This window comes from Lupinus angustifolius, chromosome LG09 (genome assembly GCF_001865875.1).
Source record: "Lupinus angustifolius cultivar Tanjil chromosome LG09, LupAngTanjil_v1.0, whole genome shotgun sequence".
Classification (NCBI taxonomy): Eukaryota; Viridiplantae; Streptophyta; class Magnoliopsida; order Fabales; family Fabaceae; genus Lupinus; species Lupinus angustifolius.
Window position 1 is genome coordinate 692,599 of NC_032017.1, and position 18,874 is coordinate 711,472.

Sequence of the window (18,874 nt, forward strand, 5' to 3'; positions counted from 1 at the left end):
ATTTTTTGGTACCACTAAGGATATCCCATCACCTTATGGATAAAGAACTAATCTCTTTCAGGGTTCGTAGTTGTTTCTCCCAACATGTATCGCTCCCAGAAATCGAACAAACATAAAAAAAACAACATCAACATTATGATAGAAAATTTATTTAGTAATAACTTTTTAGTCAACATAACATTACACCACATATATGAATTAAAAATATAATATTCAGTGTTTAACAACATCACAATCACATTTATGAATGTATTAACTAATAATATAAAGTTATAGTAATGATTAACATGATTTTATAATTATGTTGTTATATTATATATATTAGCATGTCGATCGGAACTATGTGTCTGTCGACCCACGTTTTTATTTTGCTGATATCAAGTGTATTCACAAAGCTTCTATAAATTTCTCAACTTGTGTCTTTAATAATGATTATTGTGTTATTGGATGTTTTTTCGTGTGGTTTAAAGTTGTTTTTTCTTGGATGATGAAGAGGGAAACTAGAATTAAGAAGATGTGTGAGAAAGTAGTGATACATTAATGGAAAGGAATAAAAGAACATGTGAAAGTTTCTTGTATTTATTATTGGGATGTTACAAAATGATAAAATTGGAATATGGTTAACGATTATTGTAGGAAATCCAAACTCCAAAAGTGTTTGTTGAAGGAAATCCAATTGGATCTTATCAGACACCTTTTCCAAATCCATATTAAAGGTCATGTCATCATTCTTTGCCTTAATCTTGTGTAAATAATGCATAACTTCTTCAGTCAAAATGATAGATTATTAGTACCTCTTCATGGTATGAAACTATTTCGCAGAGGATCAACCAACTCATCCAAAAAAGGTCTCAATCTATGAGAAAAACTTGTATGAAGATACATATAACACGTCACATTTAGAGACAAATGCATTTTATGCTTGCTGGTGCTATCATTTATGATTAAATTTTAAACAAAATTAAACTTTTAATGTGTTGGCAGGATTTAATTGGTTGTCTCCACATACATACGTCTCCATGTAAGTCTTTCTCCTCAATCTATTCACCAAAACTTTAATAATTACCTTATAGACCATATTGAAAAGATTGGTAGGTCTAAGGTATTTTAACATGATATGATTGTTGACCTTGAGAATTAAAACTATAAGTATCTGCATCCGAAAAACCGAATTTGACATCATCATAAACCACCTTCCAAATGCCATCATCACCCATTACTTCAGAATATTTTGTGAAGAAAATTGGTTGGAAACCATCTGGGCCTGGAGATTTAAAGGACTAATCCTCATGATTGCTTTTGTAACCTCTTCCTTAGTGATCGGGCAGTGAAAGTTTTAACAACATTGCAATATAATGTTGGTGTATCAACCATACTAATCATTTGAACTTGAGTACTTTCACAAAATAAATCTAGAAATATATTTTTGTTTTGTTCTCATCAACTCAGGATCTGTGCATCAAGTTCCATCATCAATAAAGAGTTGATGAATCATATTCCTTTTTTCGTCGCATAGTGGTCTAAGTGTGGAAAAAAATGTGCTTCTATCTCTAAACTTCATGCATTGCTCTATAGATATATGAAACTACAAAAGCTCTTATTGCCTCAAAATAATATTGTAATCTCGCCTCAATTGAACCTCCAATCTAAGAAGATTATGATCCTCAATTTATCAAGTCTTTGTTGAATGCGCCTAATTCTAACCTAAATTGCTCATTTCCTTCTAAAGATGTTCCAATATGCCTCAAAATAAAAGGCATTGATCATAATGTAATTTGGTAAGATTCTTAACATACCCTTCTAGAAATATCGTCTACCAAAAATAGTTAGATCTTCATATTTGAATGAATAGAATTATACATGGTTTCATATCCTAATTGGTTGTGCATAATTCTATATACAAAATTGTTTTTACTACCTTCACTCCTTTTTAACAAATTTTATATTTCTTAATATTTTTGTCTCTTTATAAAATTAAGATAACTTTAATAAGTGATTTTATAATCCCACTCATTGGTAATAATTGAAAAAATAATATTATTACAAAGTTAACAATAAAAGTATGTTTGATAATAAACCGAATCAATTCGACATTTTTTGAAACTCAACTTATTAATTAGTTAGATAAATTTCGTTCATGAACCAAACAAGTTGAAATTTAGCTAAAAACTAATATCGTTAGATAAACAAGCCAAATTTGAGTCAAATATAATTTGACTTATTAAGTTCCTGAGTTGATTTGATTACATGTGTATATATATATATTTATGTATATATACATTCACAAATATTTAACTATATATATATTGAACAAATACTTAACATTAGAACCAACCGAGCTAATAAGTTAACAGTTTGTAAGTTCTTCACAAACCAAACAAATTCGAGCTAATAAGTTGAATTGAACTATTTGTGAACTTCAATCAAACCAAAATCGGGTAGAAAACATAATTCATTTCAACCTCGGTCTTATTTGTCCAGCATCCCTAGAAACGGTGCGTATTGAGGAAGGTGAGGTTCCTTCATTCAGTGTCTGTGTCAGATCTTCAACAAAGGTTCTTTCTTTCTTCTTCCATTTACTCATTTCCTCAAAAAAAAAATTTATTTTTTGTTCTTTTACTGCTTCTTTTCTATCATAGATAGATCTATCTGGGTTTCCTTTAAAACCTTCAAATCTTCAAGCTTTCATCTATACTCAACAATTTAGGAACAGGGTTGGTGTGATTTTTTTTTTGCATATGAACTGGAATGGATCTCAGTATCATATAGGTTTTAGATTAAAATGGATTTAAATTGTAGTTGTAGTCGCGATTGTGGTAAACTAGGTTTTAAATTTGGGTCCGCGACCATTACAGATATCATTATATGTTAAGGTTTAGTAAGTAGTTAAATGTTTATGTTGCATTTACTATAATTGTTGTTCTTATAACAATTGTGGTTGTGGACTACAATTTAAGATCGACTGATTATGTTTAACGGTAGTCGTAGTTACATGGTTTTCTCATTAACCTTAGGTACCACCTAACTGTTTCAGTGTACCAAGTTTCCGAGTTCGTAATAAAGGAAGTCTTGTAATAATAACATAAAAAGTGACTAACTAAACGAACTGGTATGAACCACGAACCATGTAATGCAACTTAGGATATGATATCTTCATGTGATGAAATGAGAGATTTCTTTCTCTGCATTATGCTGATTTCTGCCCAATAAATTTGCTTCTGATTACGTGTTTGTCTTTACTGCGAATCATTGCTCATTGGTTATTTTCTTTTGACATGGCAGTAAGAATGTATAATAATGTTGGATCGCAACCTGGGTTACCTCAACATCAACCTCAATTTCAACCCCAACCTCAAGCAAGTTCACAGCCTAATCCCTTCGGGAATGCGTTTAATGTCGCTGGGTCGGGACTCATTCGGGGTGGATTGGGTGCATATGGAGAAAAAATATTAGGATCGAGCTCTGAGTACGTTCAAAGCAATGTATGTTTCATTCATTCTACCATGTTTGTGTTTCATGATTTAATTTAGCATGTTGATTTATAGTTTACAATTGATAATAGTAGATATGTTACTGATTCTTCTTGCTATTTTTTTATATTGGCTTCTAATTTCACATCCTTTCACTTTGCTTCTCTTCCTCGTGTTTAAATTATGTCTGTGGAACTGTTTATTCTCGAAAAATTGAGATAAGCTCTTACAATTCTCGAATTCTAAGCAGTCTGTATATCGTCATAGAAATACTTTTTGATTATCGAAAACTATTGTTGTGCACAACTTACAATAATCTATTTCGTATGTAGCATATGCTCTCATTTTATATAATTATTACATGTCAATTAACTCAGGCTTCACTGATTTTGGAGGGTTGAACTAATACAGCTAAAAGATGATTAAATTGATTAATCGATCCTTGTTTGCTATCTTTGCATACCTTAATTATAGATATTTACTCTTGGTGTGAATTCAAGGTTTCTATTGTAAAATTAATCTTCATTTTTTCAATAACAGATAAGTCAGTATTTCTCTGATCCCCAATATTACTTTCAAGTGAACGACCATTACGTTCGGAACAAATTAAAGGTGGTTTTGTTCCCATTTCTGCACCGGGTAAGCTCTAAATATCACTCTTTTCTGCATTTATCTCGTTGGAATTTCATTTCGCTACCTAAATTTGTCTTTCTTTCTCGCCCTTACCTTTTTTTTAATCCTTTTTAGGGTCATTGGACTAGAATTACAGAACCAGTGGGAGGTAGGCTCTCCTATAAACCGCCAATTTATGACATAAATGCACCTGACCTGTACATTCCGTTAATGGCATTTGGTACCTATGTTGTTCTTGGCGGCATCTCATTGGGTTTTCGTGGAAAGTAAGTATAGTATATCCTTTATCTTAATCCTTTATCACCCTGTTTGTGCTTTTGCTTGCTATTTATCGTCTGTGGGTTGCATTGTATATAACAGGGAGGTTTTTCAGCCGACCTTGTATTTCTTACTTGCATTATGTGCATCATAGAGTTCCCATACTTTCTCAGCATGATGACTCGTACTCTCGTAGCATAACCTTTTTAGCTGAATATGTATTCTTGTTTGTGCTGAAACACCTCCTACTGACAATGGTCTTTCCAGATCCGACTTGAGAATCTCTGAAATACAACTTTTAGTAGTAATTTTAGACTCTTGGATTGTTACCAATGATTTGAACCATGTTATAAACTATTTGCTACAGTCTTTGTTTGGGAAAATTTGATAAGAAAAGGACGGTTCAATGCACGGGGCTTCCACCTAGTGAGGTCTTAGGATGATAGATGTATGCAGCCTTACCCTCGCAAGTGAAGAGGCCGTTTCCATTAGTTGAACTCACGACCTCTGGGCCATAAGGCAAACAGCCTTACCGTTGGGAAAATCTGATGCACTAGATAAATCAGTGTTCATCTCTAATTTGTCAATACTATGCATGAAGCTTATTTGCTTTGATGAAAACTCGATAAACGATCATGTGAAAAGGATTTATGTGTGTATCTGATAGTGATGACGGGTAGGGGAATGCAAATGGTCGTTTACCTGGTGCAATGAACACATGGTAACTCCATTAACAGAGTTGAACAATGGCAACTCCATTTGTGGAAAAGATGTTTCTCCCTGTTTGATTTTCTGTCTTTTTTTATATGGGGTGTATTTAATATGAAGTCTCACAAAAAAACATTGTTGGAAACCAAAGAAAAGATTGTTAAATGTTTTATAGCCGACTCCACCTACTGAGATAAAGGTTTGGCTGTTGTTTGTCGTTGTATAATAAAGATTGCGATTTTCTTTTCTGGTGATCGTTGCTTTGAAACTCCTTTAGATGGAAATCCGCATGTTACATATAGAGTTTAGTTTAACTTTATAATAAACAACAACCAAGCCTTAACCCTACCAAATAGGGTCGGCTAGTTTATTATATAATACTATATTTCATTCCATCTCCACTTGCTTTTTCGGATGTCATACATAGTCTTTGAACAACACAGCCTATATTCATTTCCAGGTTTAGTCCAGAAGCTTTGAACTTGTTATTCATCAAAGGACTACTTGGTTGGTTTATGCAAGCTACACTTCTTAAAGTAACATTGCTTTGGTTGGGAAGTGGAGAAGCACCTCTACTAGACTTTGTAGCATATGCAGGTTACACATTCACTGGTTTATGTTTTGCAGTTCTTGGAAGAATAATTTCTAGTTACTCTTACTACTTTTTGATGCCATGGACATGCTTATGTATGGGAGTGTTCTTGGTGAAAACAATGAAGAGGGTCCTTTTTGCAGAGGTTAGGACTTATGATTCAAGCAAGCACCATTATTTGTTGCTGTTTATTGCTTTGGCTCAGTTTCCATTGTTCATGTGGCTTGGGAATATTACTGTGAACTGGCTTATATAGGAGAAATTATTAGTGACATAGGACCATTACTTAGAAGCACTTAGTGATAATTTTTTGTTGTTGTTAACATTCCAGAAAGTAATATATGGGCCTTTTGTTTTCCCTTTATTTTTGGATATACCTTATACTACACCGTTCTTCAATGGAAGGCTTGAGAGTCATCTCATAAGTGTGTTTTACGACTCTGAAGTTTTCTCTTATTATCCTTCCAAAACCCAACTCGCAAATAAACCTTACGAGTTTGTCTGCGAGTTGGGTTTTGGAGGGGTAATGTAGGGAAAGGAGAGAGTTGTGAGTCATAAAATCTACTTGTAAGATGAGTCTGAAGCTTTCACTTTCTATTCGGGTAGTGATATCTACTCTACACCAATTCCTTATTAAGTATTTTTAGGAGGAAACCAAGATAAGATGAAGGAATATTTTTGTGTCTAGTTAATTGATTAATAAGAAAGATAATCTATGATGGTAAATGAATAAACTTAACATTATATCATATTTAATAGGTGTGTCACACATGTATTCACTTTGTGACAATTTTTCATAATCAACATTAAAAGGCTTCCAAATAAAAATTGTTACATCCATAATCACAACAATTATGCCATATTCATATAACTAATATCATCCAATTATTCTCATGCCATATCCATCTAAAATCCATTAACATCATCACCAAAGCAATTAGCATACTCAAGATTGGATTAAAGATAATAATTAGATCCTCAGGATGACCAAAATGTCAAATGTTCGATTCTTAGAAGCGACACTTGTTGGAAGTGGCAGTCACACACCCCGAAAGAGAATAGTTTCTTACTCAAAACGTAAAGAAATACCTTTGTTAGTAACCAGAAAAAATCCTTATGTTCCATGCCTATGCATCATCTTTGTTTTGGTTCTTGGCATATATCCAAAGGTTTAGAGGAAGTGACACAACAATATGAGAAGAATAATAGAAAATGGTTCAATGTGGAGAACTTTCAGAAAAGGCAAAAACTGAAACATGATTATAAAGTCATTCCCTCAGATTCTATATTATTTTCAAATTGATGCTGCACATTTTGTAATAGATATGTTAGATTAATGACTTTTATCTTCAAAATTCAATGTTTTCAAGCTTCAATGAATATTTAAAATAAAAACTATGTAGATTCCTTCACTTTTGTGATTCCATTTATTCGAGCCAAATATATTGGTTAGAATTCATTACATTCAACCATACTTAATTAGACTATAATCTTGGTTAGAATTCAAAATTATTATTTTTCAAAAATAAACTATGATTTTGTGTTTATAGCCAACATTTTATTCATTTTTAGGAAATGAACAGATATCAACTTTTATTTTTATGACAAAATATTAAATTAAGTTTCATTTAAAAATTTAATTACCACATATAAGAAAAGTAAATAAGAAATGGAGAGATCTCTACATGAAATAAAAATTGACTGAAAAATTAAGTTTGTGTTAAATTATCCTCTTGAAAATAATAATTTTAACTTTCCTTAAAACTTATAAAAATGCAAGTTTATTAAAGCTAAAAACAGTGAAAAGATTTTGCACAATAATTGTCAAAGATGCTTAAATAATGGACATGACATTTATACAAATAAAAGTTTTCTTTTCTTATAACAAAAAAAGTTTTTTTCTTAAAAAGTAAAAGCTCTGCCAAAAACAGAAACTTAAAAATAATCTAAACTCTCAAATCTCACCCATCTCAATATAGAATAAGGAAAACATGTCCAGAAAATAGCCATGCAATATGGACGTGGAAAGCTTGGACAAAGGATAAGGAGGAATATAACAACTTGTAAAATTGAAAACATGTCATATTATATTAAGTTAATTAAAAAAATTAATTAGTATATTTTTATTTTAATTGATACAAAACAATAAATGAGATGAGATTTGAAACATCAAATCTAAAGTTTAACAAGTGTTATAATAATTTTAATTAAGATATTAATAGAAATAAATTTGTTTTGAAAATAATAAGTTTGATAAATAATCAATTTAGATTGAGAGAAATACGTATATATTATTAATGTAAAAATTAATCTACAAACATTATATCATCTATTATTTATTTATATTATTTTATTTAAGAATGAATGGTGATTAAATATAAGGGTGAATGATACATTAACATTACAGAATAGTGTTGTTAAAACCATTTTATATCGGCTGGTTGAACCGGTCTCAATACCAGTACGGTACAATAATTATACCGGTCATACAATCCTAAAATTGGGCATTCCAGCCGGTTTTTATTTAAAATTAATTTTTAATGAAAATAAAAAAATATTGTTTTTTTATTGATTTTTCAACATTAATATTAATATATTATATACGTATATATAATTTCACCAATATGCGATTTAATTAGTGAACCACCAATTAAACGACTATATCACTATATCAGTACTCTAACTAATTTAATGACCAATACAATATTAATAATGCTGGTACATAAAACTCTTATAACGTTAGTGTATATATTATTTCTCATTTACATTTCCAATATAATTTTGCAGTTATTCTTCCTTAACCTTAGTGTATATATCTTGACACGCACGCAAATCTTTCTTCCAAAAATAGACACATACCCTGCCACACTCCTTCATCAAAGTCTAGTGGAATCTCCTTTTAGAATATTTTAAAGATTGAGAAAAATATATATATTAGACATTTATTTAGAGAGAAATATATTCTGAACATGATTGGTTCTTTTTTAACCGTAGACTTATACTATTTGTTGTATAAAAAATTATTAAAAAGAAGATAAATTTGTAGTGGGTGCCAATCAAGAGACAATTATTCTTGCACGCAAAGTTTATAAACATGCCAATTCTTATGTAAATGGATTCTTTTGGGAAAGAATAATAGTGAGAAAGAATAATGTCTAAGTTGTAGGAAATAAAATATTAATAATTTCACTTTTATTTTAGAATTATGATTTATACTTTATAAATATGAATAAGATCTACTTACTCAAAGAGTAAGTTTTTCACATCTTAGTTTTTCACAATTTAATTTTATTGATTAATTCAAACCATTGAATTTTTCTAGAATCGATGGTTAAAATGTTGAGTAAGTTTTGTAACCTTACTTTTGGATTAAGTGAATTTTCTCTCTTATAAATATAATGTTTTGAGAACTATTTATAAAATAAATAATTTAAAAAATAATTTAAAAGTTGTATATACAATTTTTAGAAAACTTAACTTCAATGTAATGCATACTTAGAAAATTAAGATTTGAAAAATGGAATTATGATAAATTTGAAGAGTAATGTCATTACAGTTGAAAAAAATTAAAACAAGTATTGTGAACGTTCAAATTACATGTTGATGTACCAACAAGCATGCAAATAATAGATGGATAATTGTTGTAAGAGTGTGATCCACTTATAAATTGAAAAATGTTATAATTTCTGAGTCATTCTATCAAATAATGTGGATATAATAAAAGGAAAATGATACATAAGGTTAGATAATAGATTGTAATATCTATATATTTTCAATGTAAATTTTTTATATATATTCAGTACACAAAAAATGGGAACCATATAAAATTTAATTCAAGAAAAAATACATTTGGAAATATGATATGATGTACAAATCTAAGATTATAACGATTAATTAGACTCAAATATAAGTCCGTCAAAACAATTTATCATATAGGTAATATGTTACAACGATAAGATAATAATGATCAAAATAATAATTAATAAGATAAACGTAAATTATAGATAAACTTAAATAAAATGAAACTTGTTAAATCTTAGATAGGATAATTCTCTAACAATCTAAATGTCTTCTAACATAATTAATGATTTTTAAATAGATTTTTATAAGTATGAAATACTTTTTCTTATATCACTATATTTTTATAAAAAATAAAATCATAATAAATGTTAAAATATTGAAATATAAACTTAAATGAATATAATAATGTGAATAAAAAAGTAATGAATTATTACATTGTTTATGAATAAAATAACATAAAATTAACTGATTAATGATTTAAGAAATGAACAATAACTTTACAGGCTTTTATTTTTTTAAAATTGATATAAAAATCATATATATAACTTTAAACTTTTCTCTTTCTTTTAAAAAATACATAATATAAATATCATATAAAATAAGAGGAAAAATACATGCAGCAATGGTGTAAAAGTTTTAAGCATTGTCAATCCCATCATTTATCATCCATTTTAATCACTATTAACTCTTTAAAAAATGTAATATTCATAAAAATAAATGCATTCCAAATTTCTAAAACCTCAATCACATAACAAAAAAAACACATCATGAAAAGTTTTGAAATACACATAATGAATATTTTTTACCTTTTGATACGAGAATTAAGTGAGATCTTATCCTACTGGACCAATACATTGTTAGTATATAAATAATAAAATATTGTAATAAAAGTAATTTAATAATTTTTAATGAATTACTTGTTTGGAACGTAACTGAAGATTCATGGCCCAAATGGCAGAAGGAATCTAAGGGGAAAGTATTACTAAAACATACTTTTTCTAATGCATTAAAAAATACATGTTAGAAAACAAAAAAATTAGAGTGTAATATATAGGGTTGTGAACTGAACCAACTCAATATTCTTCGAAACTCGATTTGTTATTTAGTTTGATAAACTTAGTTCATGAACTAAATGAGTCAAATTGAGCTTGTTAAATAAATGAGTCAAACTTGAGTAGATACAGTTCAACTCGTTAGGTTTATGAGCTGACTCGATATATATATAACTAATTTTTATATTTACGATGATTGGATGCATTATTTTTATATTTATTATATATATATATATGTAAACACACTTATATTTATACATATAAACAATATTCTTTAAAATAAATTTAATAGAGCTGAATCCGAGCTAAAAAATAACTCGTATCAAATTCGAGCTAAAAAATAACTCGTATCAAACTCGAGTCAAGTTTCAAACTGAACCAATCTTTATCAAACTGAATCTCTGGTTTGACTCGTTTCTAGCCTTTATAGTATCCGAATACTTTTATATAAAGATTCTATATAATTAATATATCACCCACCAATTCATTTGTTTAATTTTATAGTAGAAGTTATAAATATAAAATATAAATGATTAATGATGCATTATAATCTAAAAACTCTTAAACCGTATATTTTCTAAAATAAAGTACGAGGGTATTGCCGTATTTTCACCTCTACCAGTCCCGTTATATAAACAACGCTCCTTCCCTTAAAAATAAGCCTAACAAACTCTTCTCAATTCTTAAGCTCCTTTTGTTCTAATCTTCAATTTCATCGTTTTTGTGCTTCAATTCCTTTGAATTCCATTCTCAGTTATTAATTCCTTCAATCTTTTTACGTGCATTCCGATTCTCCTTTTGTTTTCCATATTAAATTTCACATATTTCTTGCCACAATTTCAAATTCTGAATTTTTTTAAATTTGTTTTGGATTTGATTAATTTAGGTTAATTTAAGATTCTTGAGTCTGATTGAAAGAGGTGATATCTCAGAGTCATACACTTTTGTTTTCGGTTGTTTATAATTGTAAGTATCACAAATGTACTTTAATTTGATTATAATTTCTTGAATATTTTTGTCAATTTTAAATTGCGGTGATTTTTATGTTACGTAACATTTACTGATCGCAATTTTAATCCCTGATTATCCTTTATGTTTTGATTTATATAGAGGATTCAATTTTTGAATAAACTAATAGTTTGAATAAAGAAGATAATCAATATTTATATACTTGATTATTATAATGAATTTTGAGGCCTTGTTGGTAAAGGTTTATCTTGTTTGTTGTTCTCATTGATTTTTTTGGTTTCGCACATGTATATCGCATTGGATTTAATCCTGTCCGAGTCGGAACATCCACATGTATGTGGGGCTAATGTTCTTAGTGATTTTGATTCCAAACATTTATTATGAACATTTGATTAATTATCTCAGAATGCTTTATGTTTCTTGTAATTTCAAAACTTGTTTAAGACAATTGTTATGGCTTGTGATACTTTCTTATATTATTGTTATACATTGAAGACTTTAATAATTGTTATATTGTTGATTTACATTACTTTCAATACGAGCTCGGTATTTTTCTAGAAGAGTGTAATATAGTATAAAGATTTATACATATACACACAAGTCAGTGCATCATTCACCCTTCGTTTGAATTACTCTTATTGTCAGTGTATACATTTGTTTTTTCTTCTCTTTTTTTAGAATCCTTTATAATTCTATCTGCATACCCTCTGCTTTTCTCCTTGATTGCATTTATATTAAGAAATTGTGTATTTCTTTTTCAACCATTCGAGATGTTACATTAAGAATTCTTTCTAAGTTGCTATTTTCTCTTCCTTGTTTTATGTGTTATTAAGTGTTGGAATTGAATTGTTTCTTTGTGTTTGTGATTTAGCGGGAAGGACTGAATGATCTGATGGAGTCTAAAGGTGGGAAGAAGAAGTCTAGTAGTAAGTCCTTTTTATTCGAAGCTCCTCTCGGTTACACAATTGAAGACGTTCGACCATACGGTGGAATCAAGAAATTTCGATCTGCTGCTTACTCCAACGTAAGTTTCTGTTTCATTTACCTTATTCTGGTAAATGGGTAGCTTTAGTATTAAAATGATTCAATTTGAATATAACACTTCGTTTTTTCGCTGTGCAGTGCATCCGCAAACCATCTTGAAATCGCCGTGTGACGCAGCTCCTCACTGATTTCTTTATACTGTGATATTATTCTTCTGCTCTCAACTTCACTGTTCCTTGCTATTTCTGTTCTCCTGTTCTCTGTTTGCTCATCAACAACTTGTTTCTTTGAGTTAAAGATGGCTTTGACTGGCTCGGCTATTGGGTTCGAAGGCTATGAAAAGCGGCTCGAGATATCATTTTTCGAGCATGGTGTGTTTGCTGATCCTGGTGCAATTGGCCTCCGAGCATTGTCTAAAGACCAATTGGATGAAATTCTAAAACCAGCAGAGTGCACTATTGTTTCCTCACTATCAAATGATTATGTTGATTCTTATGTTCTTTCAGAGTCAAGCCTGTTCGTTTATCCCTTTAAAGTTATCATCAAAACTTGTGGGACTACGAAATTGCTTCTGTCTATTCCTGCAGTTCTTAAGTTGGCTAGTGCCCTTGACATTGCTGTGAAATCTGTGCGGTACACTCGCGGAAGCTTCATCTTCCCTGAAGCACAGTCATTTCCTCATCGTAGCTTTTCGGAGGAAGTTGCTGTTCTCGACAGCTATTTTGGCAACCTTGGTTCTGGTAGTCAAGCGTACGTGATGGATGACCATGACAAGTCTCAGATTTGGCACATCTACTCTGCTAGTGCAAAGCCAAAAGGCTCTTCGGAAGCAGTCTATGGCCTCGAGATGTGCATGACTGGTTTGGATAAGGAAAACGCGTCGGTGTTTTTCAAACAAAATACTTGTTCAGCAGCTTTGATGACCGAAAAATCTGGAATCAACAAGATCCTTCCACAATCTGCTATCTGTGATTTTGAATTCGACCCTTGTGGGTATTCGATGAATGGAATTGAAGGGAGTGCAATATCCACTATCCATGTAACCCCAGAAGATGGTTTCAGCTATGCAAGCTTCGAAGCTGTGGGTTATGACTACGAAAACAATTCGCTTGCTGAACTTGTTGAAAGGGTTTTAGCATGCTTCCATCCGGCTAAGTTTTCTGTTGCTTTGCATATCGACATGCATGGCGCAAATCTTGTAGACAAGTTTCCTCTGGACATCAATGGATACTACTGCGGACAGAGGAGCAATGAACTGCTTGCAGAAGGTAGTGCAGTTGCATACCATACCTTTTTCCGAGCCGATGGCTGTGCATCTCCAAGGTCTATTCTCAAATGCTGCTGGAGTGAGGATGAGATCGAAGAGGAAATGGGAGAAAAGATATAGTTCTGGACTTTTGTTGTGGTTTATTTTAGTTAAATAAATTTGGGTGTTATGTTGTGAGGGCGCAACATTAAACTCAATACATTATGCTCTGCTTGATTGTGTACATATGCTATCTCATACAGTGTATATATGCTATATCTCTTGTAAAAGGGTGTTGCACCGGTATGTTATTATTGAATAAAATTAGTGATTGCTATAATATAATTTAATCTGTTTAGATTATTTTGGTTATCAACACATGTTTAATAGGCAAATTTGATTTGTGATATAGTGAGATGATTTAAGTAAAGATAATTGATGAAGTGTGGGGCAACATATTTATGAGTATTTGTACAAGGTGACCAACCCCTTATGAGTTTTAGCTTATAGTATGTCTTTTTGCTTGAGCTTCTCGGGTAGATTTCCTTTGCATTATACAAAAGCTTTTGAAGCACTGGACTCTAGTTTACGAACTCGTATTCTATATTCAAAATTTCGAATAGAAATCACTTGTCACAAGATTTGGTATCTTATTGTGTACCAATCCTATCTAAAAAACAAAAAAATTGTTTTGGTATTCAAATAAAATTGTGCATGAAAGGGACAAATGAACCATGTAACTGCTTAATGCCAAAAGCTACCAAACTATGATTGATAATGGTGAAGGTGAAAGATTTAGAAATCACTGAGAGCAAAATGATTATACTCCTATGTTTGCTTTGGATATGATGTCCATACCTAGTATGAAAATACCCCGCATAAAGTCTAATATGATTTATAATAAAACATTATACGCAAATAATATTATTATCCTAGTACACAAAATGTTTAACAATTTTCTTAATGTACCCAAAGAAAAAAGCTCAACTATACTCAGACTCTCGGCATCCTATTATTGGGGAGTTTTTACCGAGGTATGAGAAGAGTGGGAAGGTAAAAGTGAAAAATAATGTTTTCAATTAAAACCTTAAGTTATTAGTTTTATGTGTATTTTCTATTTGGACAAGGATTTGCTGTCCTAAAGCATGTCTCAAACTCTGTCACAAACCAATCATATTATGCTATGTCAATTAAAAAAATTTAAATATTCATGATTTTATCAATTTTTGTTTCACTATGATTGACTAAAGACAAGTTTCGGGACACATTTGGGGACAACAAATCCTATTCTTTCTATTTATAAACTGTTTTACTTTTCCCCTCATATCTAATGTGACACTTCAACTTCAATAAACCCAACAATTTTAATATATTAAACAATTAGAAGATTATAAGCTGGGAATACATTCATTCTCAAAATAGTATCCTTAGATGTAGGAAATGTGAACTAGTCAACAATAACTTAAAATCTCCATTGTTAAAATGACATGACATATGTCCTTGAAACCATAGAAATTGAGGTAATAACACGTGTTAGAGAATGCAATGTTTTCAAAAGCTATATAAATCTGAAGAGAATAACAAACTAATGTGCTCAAACATAAACACTATAATTGTTGATATCTTTTGGTTATTCAGTTAATTACAAACAAGATGGATTCTGAAAGGGCAAGTTACAATGCTGGAGTTGCCAAGGGCCAAACTCAGGTTTCATTTCTTTTGCTAAATCTCAAATCTAAAAAAAATTCTTTGTTGCAAGTTGAGTTTTGCAAGTCAGGTTTTGGAGGTAAATGTAAATGGAAGGCTGAGTCATGAAATATGCTTGTGACATGACTTTGAACTTTTCACTTTCGCGTCCTTCCCTTCTAAAACTCAACCCGCAAACATACCTTAAAGGTTAGTTTGTGAGTTGAATTTTGGAGGGGAAAAAGAGAAATGGAAGGCTTGAGAGTCATCTCATAAATGTATTTCATGGCTCTCAAGCCTTCCCCTTCATTCATTCCCCCGAAAATCCAACTTTCAAACTAACCCTAAGAATCTATTTTCAAGTTAAGTTTTAGAGGGGAATGAAGGAAAACGAAAGACTTGAGAGTCATGAGATATAATTATAAGATAATTATAAAGATTTCCTTTTTTTTTCTTTTCATTCAAAACTCAACTCGGAAACCAACTATAATTTATGGTTTTGTGTGATTTACAGGAAAAGGCCAGCAACATGATGGACAAGGCTAGCAATGCTGCTCAATCTGCTAAAGAGTCATGTCAAGAGGTTATATAGATTCAATTTCTGTCAAAATCTGCTCTTTCAAATAAATACTATACTTTATAAGAGTTTAATTACTAATTTGAAACATTAATCAAAGGCATAATCTAATTAATCATAGTATTTTCTAAATATGGGTGTACACAATGTTAAGATTTTGAGTCTCCTTAGTGAAATTGTAATCACTATTGCTCATGATTTCTTACAATGTCAGGTGTAAAACTGGAAAATGAGACCTCATACCAGTACAATATAACAATTACAACAGACATACAATTAAACCATCAGAATCAGAAAATATTAGTCATAATTAGTCAAATGATATTGTACCATATATGTCGAAACCTGTTTTCGCATGAAATTTTTTCATATCTTCAAATAAATGTTTGAAACTTATAATTATTTGTAACATAATCAACTATTATACCATTACAATAATTGAATTATCTTTGAGTTAAACACTTTTTACTATATATCTTTAATGTTTATTTTATATATTTTCTATAGGCTGGTCAACAGGTCCAGGCCAAGGCACAAGGAGCTGTTGATGCTGTCAAGAATTCCATGAACAATTAAGAACTTATGGATCATGTTATGAATAATTCAGTTTTTATTTAATTTTCATTATTTGCAATTGTAATCATTTCATTCATAAGTCTAATAAATTCTAATTCATTGATTATTATAGAAAAAACAAAATCCCTTTTATGCCCAATATTATATATTAAATTTTGTACTAAACGATTAAATATGAATTATCTTGGCATCTCTTTATATTGAAATGCTGAGATGGGTTAACTCGATAAACTTAATACTTTTGAAATATTAAATACCTTATATCTTTAAAGTTGAAATATTCTAATTCTAAAATAACATAACATAATAGTACTAAAGTGTTAGCAAAAGTCTTAATATATCTAGGCAAGAAATATAATGAAACTAAATATTATAGTGATAAACAAGTTTGCACTCCACGGTTTAGGTTTTTTAAAAGGCTAAAAATACTCTTTTTAATTATTCATCTAATTTTTTGGTTTCATTTTCTAAAAAAATGTTAATCTAATATTTTCTAACAAGTGGATATCTACCGGTTTTAGGAACAAGTTCTTCAAACTATCAACTATCAACAATAAGTACGGGTAGGGCATGAGGGTACTTGCAATATTTAAAACTATCTTAGTATATTGCTGAATTTAAAAATTTCAATTTATATGGTTTAACTTGGTGGTGCACATTGCACACTTCTAGATTTTTTTTTTCAATTTTTAAAACACATAACATATACCTTTGGGTACATGTTGTATGTATGGGGACCGGGAGAAAACATGCAAGCGATTTTTGTGGTAAAACTTTTTGGGTGTAGAACATGTAGCTATTACTCGTGCCCATATCTGCTCGTTATCATTCCTAATCATATTATTATGTATCAAATACCACCTAATTGTCAATTGCTTATCTGTTTCGTGGTTCGATCCGACTCTCATGATATGGATGTATGAAATCTAAACTGAACCACTTACAAACAATTTCTTAAAAAATTAATCTAATCAAACGCTATAATAATGATCCTTATCATGATCGTGCTCCTGTTCCTTATAGGAGATTGATTGAGAGATTATTATACCTAACAAGCATTAGGCCACATATTAGCTATGTTTTGTAACACCTTAGCCAGTTCATGGCCAATCCTACCCAAACTCATTACAAAGCCTTAATTAGAGTGCTTAGATACATTAAGTCCTGCCCATGACAAGATTTATTTTACCCTTCCACATCCACTCTTCAAAACATAAGGCTTTATCTGACTCTGATTGAGGGGCATGTATAGATTCCACGAAATCCACATGTCTAGTGTGTATTCTTAGGAGATTTTCTTATTTCATGAAAGTCCAAGAAGCAACAAACATTTGCAAGATCATTATCTGAAGCTGAATATAGAGCATTGACTTCAAATTTTTATGAAATCCAATGACTTTTATTACTTAGTTCATTTTCTATTTCTTTTACATGTCGTGCTCTTCTATATTGTGATAGTGCTTCTGTTTGTCATGTTGCTAATAATTATGTTTTTCATGAAAGAACTAAGCATATCGATATAGATTGTTATGTGTTCGAGAGAGGCTTCAACAAAAACTCTTCCACCTTTTGCCTATCCATGAAATAGAATAATATGCAGATATCTTAACAAAACCTCTTGATCTCTGCACCATTTCACCATCTCTTGTCAAACCTGAGAATCTGCCAACATCCACTCCTAACCTTGAGGGCCATTGAAGATACACAAGCCCAACTCCTAAGCCCACTATTGCAAGCCCAATACCTACACATCTTCACCTCAGTTTTATACAAGCTTTTTTGGCTTATATATTTTGTCTTATATTTGTATTATTTGATCACCCAAGAATATGATATAGGTAGTTAGTTGGTAATTAGTGATAGTTAGTTAGTTTTGTAACCTATTTCATTGATTACTTAGATTATAAGCTTTCTTTTCTTTTGTATAAATAAATTATTGTTAACTTGCATATTCATCAATGGCAATGATGTATTTTTCTAATATCATTTTATGTAGATTATAGTTTTTAATGAATCGAAAAAAAGAAGTTTTACCCTCGATATATTTTTTGTGTGAATTAAAAAAGTATCACATTTTGTAGCTTATACACTTGAGAAGTTCTCAACTCTATAAATAGAGTTCTTTTCATTGGGAAAAATGTACGAGCTAAATGATATTTCTCAGCTTTCTTCTCTCCTCCTTTCTTTTCCTATAGTTCTTAGGATCTTCTAGTGGCAACAACCCTATCTTTTAGTGTTAAAAGCTCTATCTTTTAATGACATTATTTTTGTGAGACGACAATCTCATATTTAAGGAGCAACATTCTTATTTTTAGGGCAACA

The 18,874-nt window shown here is 30.5% G+C and overlaps 4 protein-coding genes across 7 annotated transcripts in view; all 4 read left to right on the top strand.

Moving 5' to 3' along the window:
• LOC109356923 overlaps positions 1-15,652 on the top strand; it is a 28,916-nt gene extending 13,264 nt beyond the window's left edge. Inside the window, exons 9-10 of the mRNA XM_019600557.1 lie at positions 1,041-1,048; positions 15,620-15,652. The gene's annotated coding sequence lies outside the window, so the exon portion shown is untranslated. The remainder of the gene's footprint in view (positions 1-1,040; positions 1,049-15,619) is intronic.
• On the top strand, positions 2,440-6,025 carry LOC109356924 (protein YIF1B-like). Of its 3 annotated transcripts, none has more exons than XM_019600562.1 (5): positions 2,440-2,511; positions 3,283-3,482; positions 4,011-4,109; positions 4,218-4,369; positions 5,530-6,025. In XM_019600562.1, exons 2-5 carry the CDS (start codon positions 3,288-3,290, stop codon positions 5,915-5,917), a joined length of 834 nt encoding a protein of 277 aa, XP_019456107.1. In that variant the 5' UTR covers positions 2,440-2,511; positions 3,283-3,287; the 3' UTR covers positions 5,918-6,025. The 3 variants fall into 3 exon arrangements, with proteins under 3 accessions (XP_019456107.1, XP_019456104.1, XP_019456105.1); XM_019600559.1 differs by having other exon boundaries at positions 2,466-2,555; XM_019600560.1 differs by lacking the exon at positions 2,440-2,511 and adding an exon at positions 2,575-2,714.
• LOC109356921 (S-adenosylmethionine decarboxylase proenzyme-like) lies at positions 11,192-14,053 on the top strand. Of its 2 annotated transcripts, XM_019600555.1 has the most exons (4): positions 11,199-11,267; positions 11,401-11,480; positions 12,355-12,507; positions 12,606-14,053. In XM_019600555.1, the coding sequence occupies exon 4, from the start codon at positions 12,766-12,768 to the stop codon at positions 13,852-13,854; it is 1,089 nt and encodes a 362-aa protein (XP_019456100.1). In that variant the 5' UTR covers positions 11,199-11,267; positions 11,401-11,480; positions 12,355-12,507; positions 12,606-12,765; the 3' UTR covers positions 13,855-14,053. The 2 variants fall into 2 exon arrangements, with proteins under 2 accessions (XP_019456101.1, XP_019456100.1); XM_019600556.1 differs by lacking the exon at positions 11,401-11,480 and having other exon boundaries at positions 11,192-11,267.
• On the top strand, positions 15,303-16,662 carry LOC109356925 (late embryogenesis abundant protein 2-like). Its single transcript, XM_019600563.1, has 3 exons — positions 15,303-15,420; positions 15,914-15,982; positions 16,484-16,662. Exons 1-3 carry the CDS (start codon positions 15,367-15,369, stop codon positions 16,550-16,552), a joined length of 192 nt encoding a protein of 63 aa, XP_019456108.1. The 5' UTR covers positions 15,303-15,366; the 3' UTR covers positions 16,553-16,662.

Coding starts and splice junctions, on each gene's coding strand:
- LOC109356924 (XM_019600562.1), top strand. CDS start 3,288: ATGTATAATAATGTTGGATCGCAACCTGGGTTACCTCAACATCAACCT. Junction 4,110..4,217: donor TGTTCCCATTTCTGCACCGG/GTAAGCTCTAAA, acceptor AATCCTTTTTAG/GGTCATTGGACTAGAATTAC. Junction 4,370..5,529: donor TCATTGGGTTTTCGTGGAAA/GTAAGTATAGTA, acceptor ATTCATTTCCAG/GTTTAGTCCAGAAGCTTTGA.
- LOC109356921 (XM_019600556.1), top strand. CDS start 12,766: ATGGCTTTGACTGGCTCGGCTATTGGGTTCGAAGGCTATGAAAAGCGG.
- LOC109356925 (XM_019600563.1), top strand. CDS start 15,367: ATGGATTCTGAAAGGGCAAGTTACAATGCTGGAGTTGCCAAGGGCCAA. Junction 15,421..15,913: donor TTGCCAAGGGCCAAACTCAG/GTTTCATTTCTT, acceptor TGTGATTTACAG/GAAAAGGCCAGCAACATGAT. Junction 15,983..16,483: donor CTAAAGAGTCATGTCAAGAG/GTTATATAGATT, acceptor TATTTTCTATAG/GCTGGTCAACAGGTCCAGGC.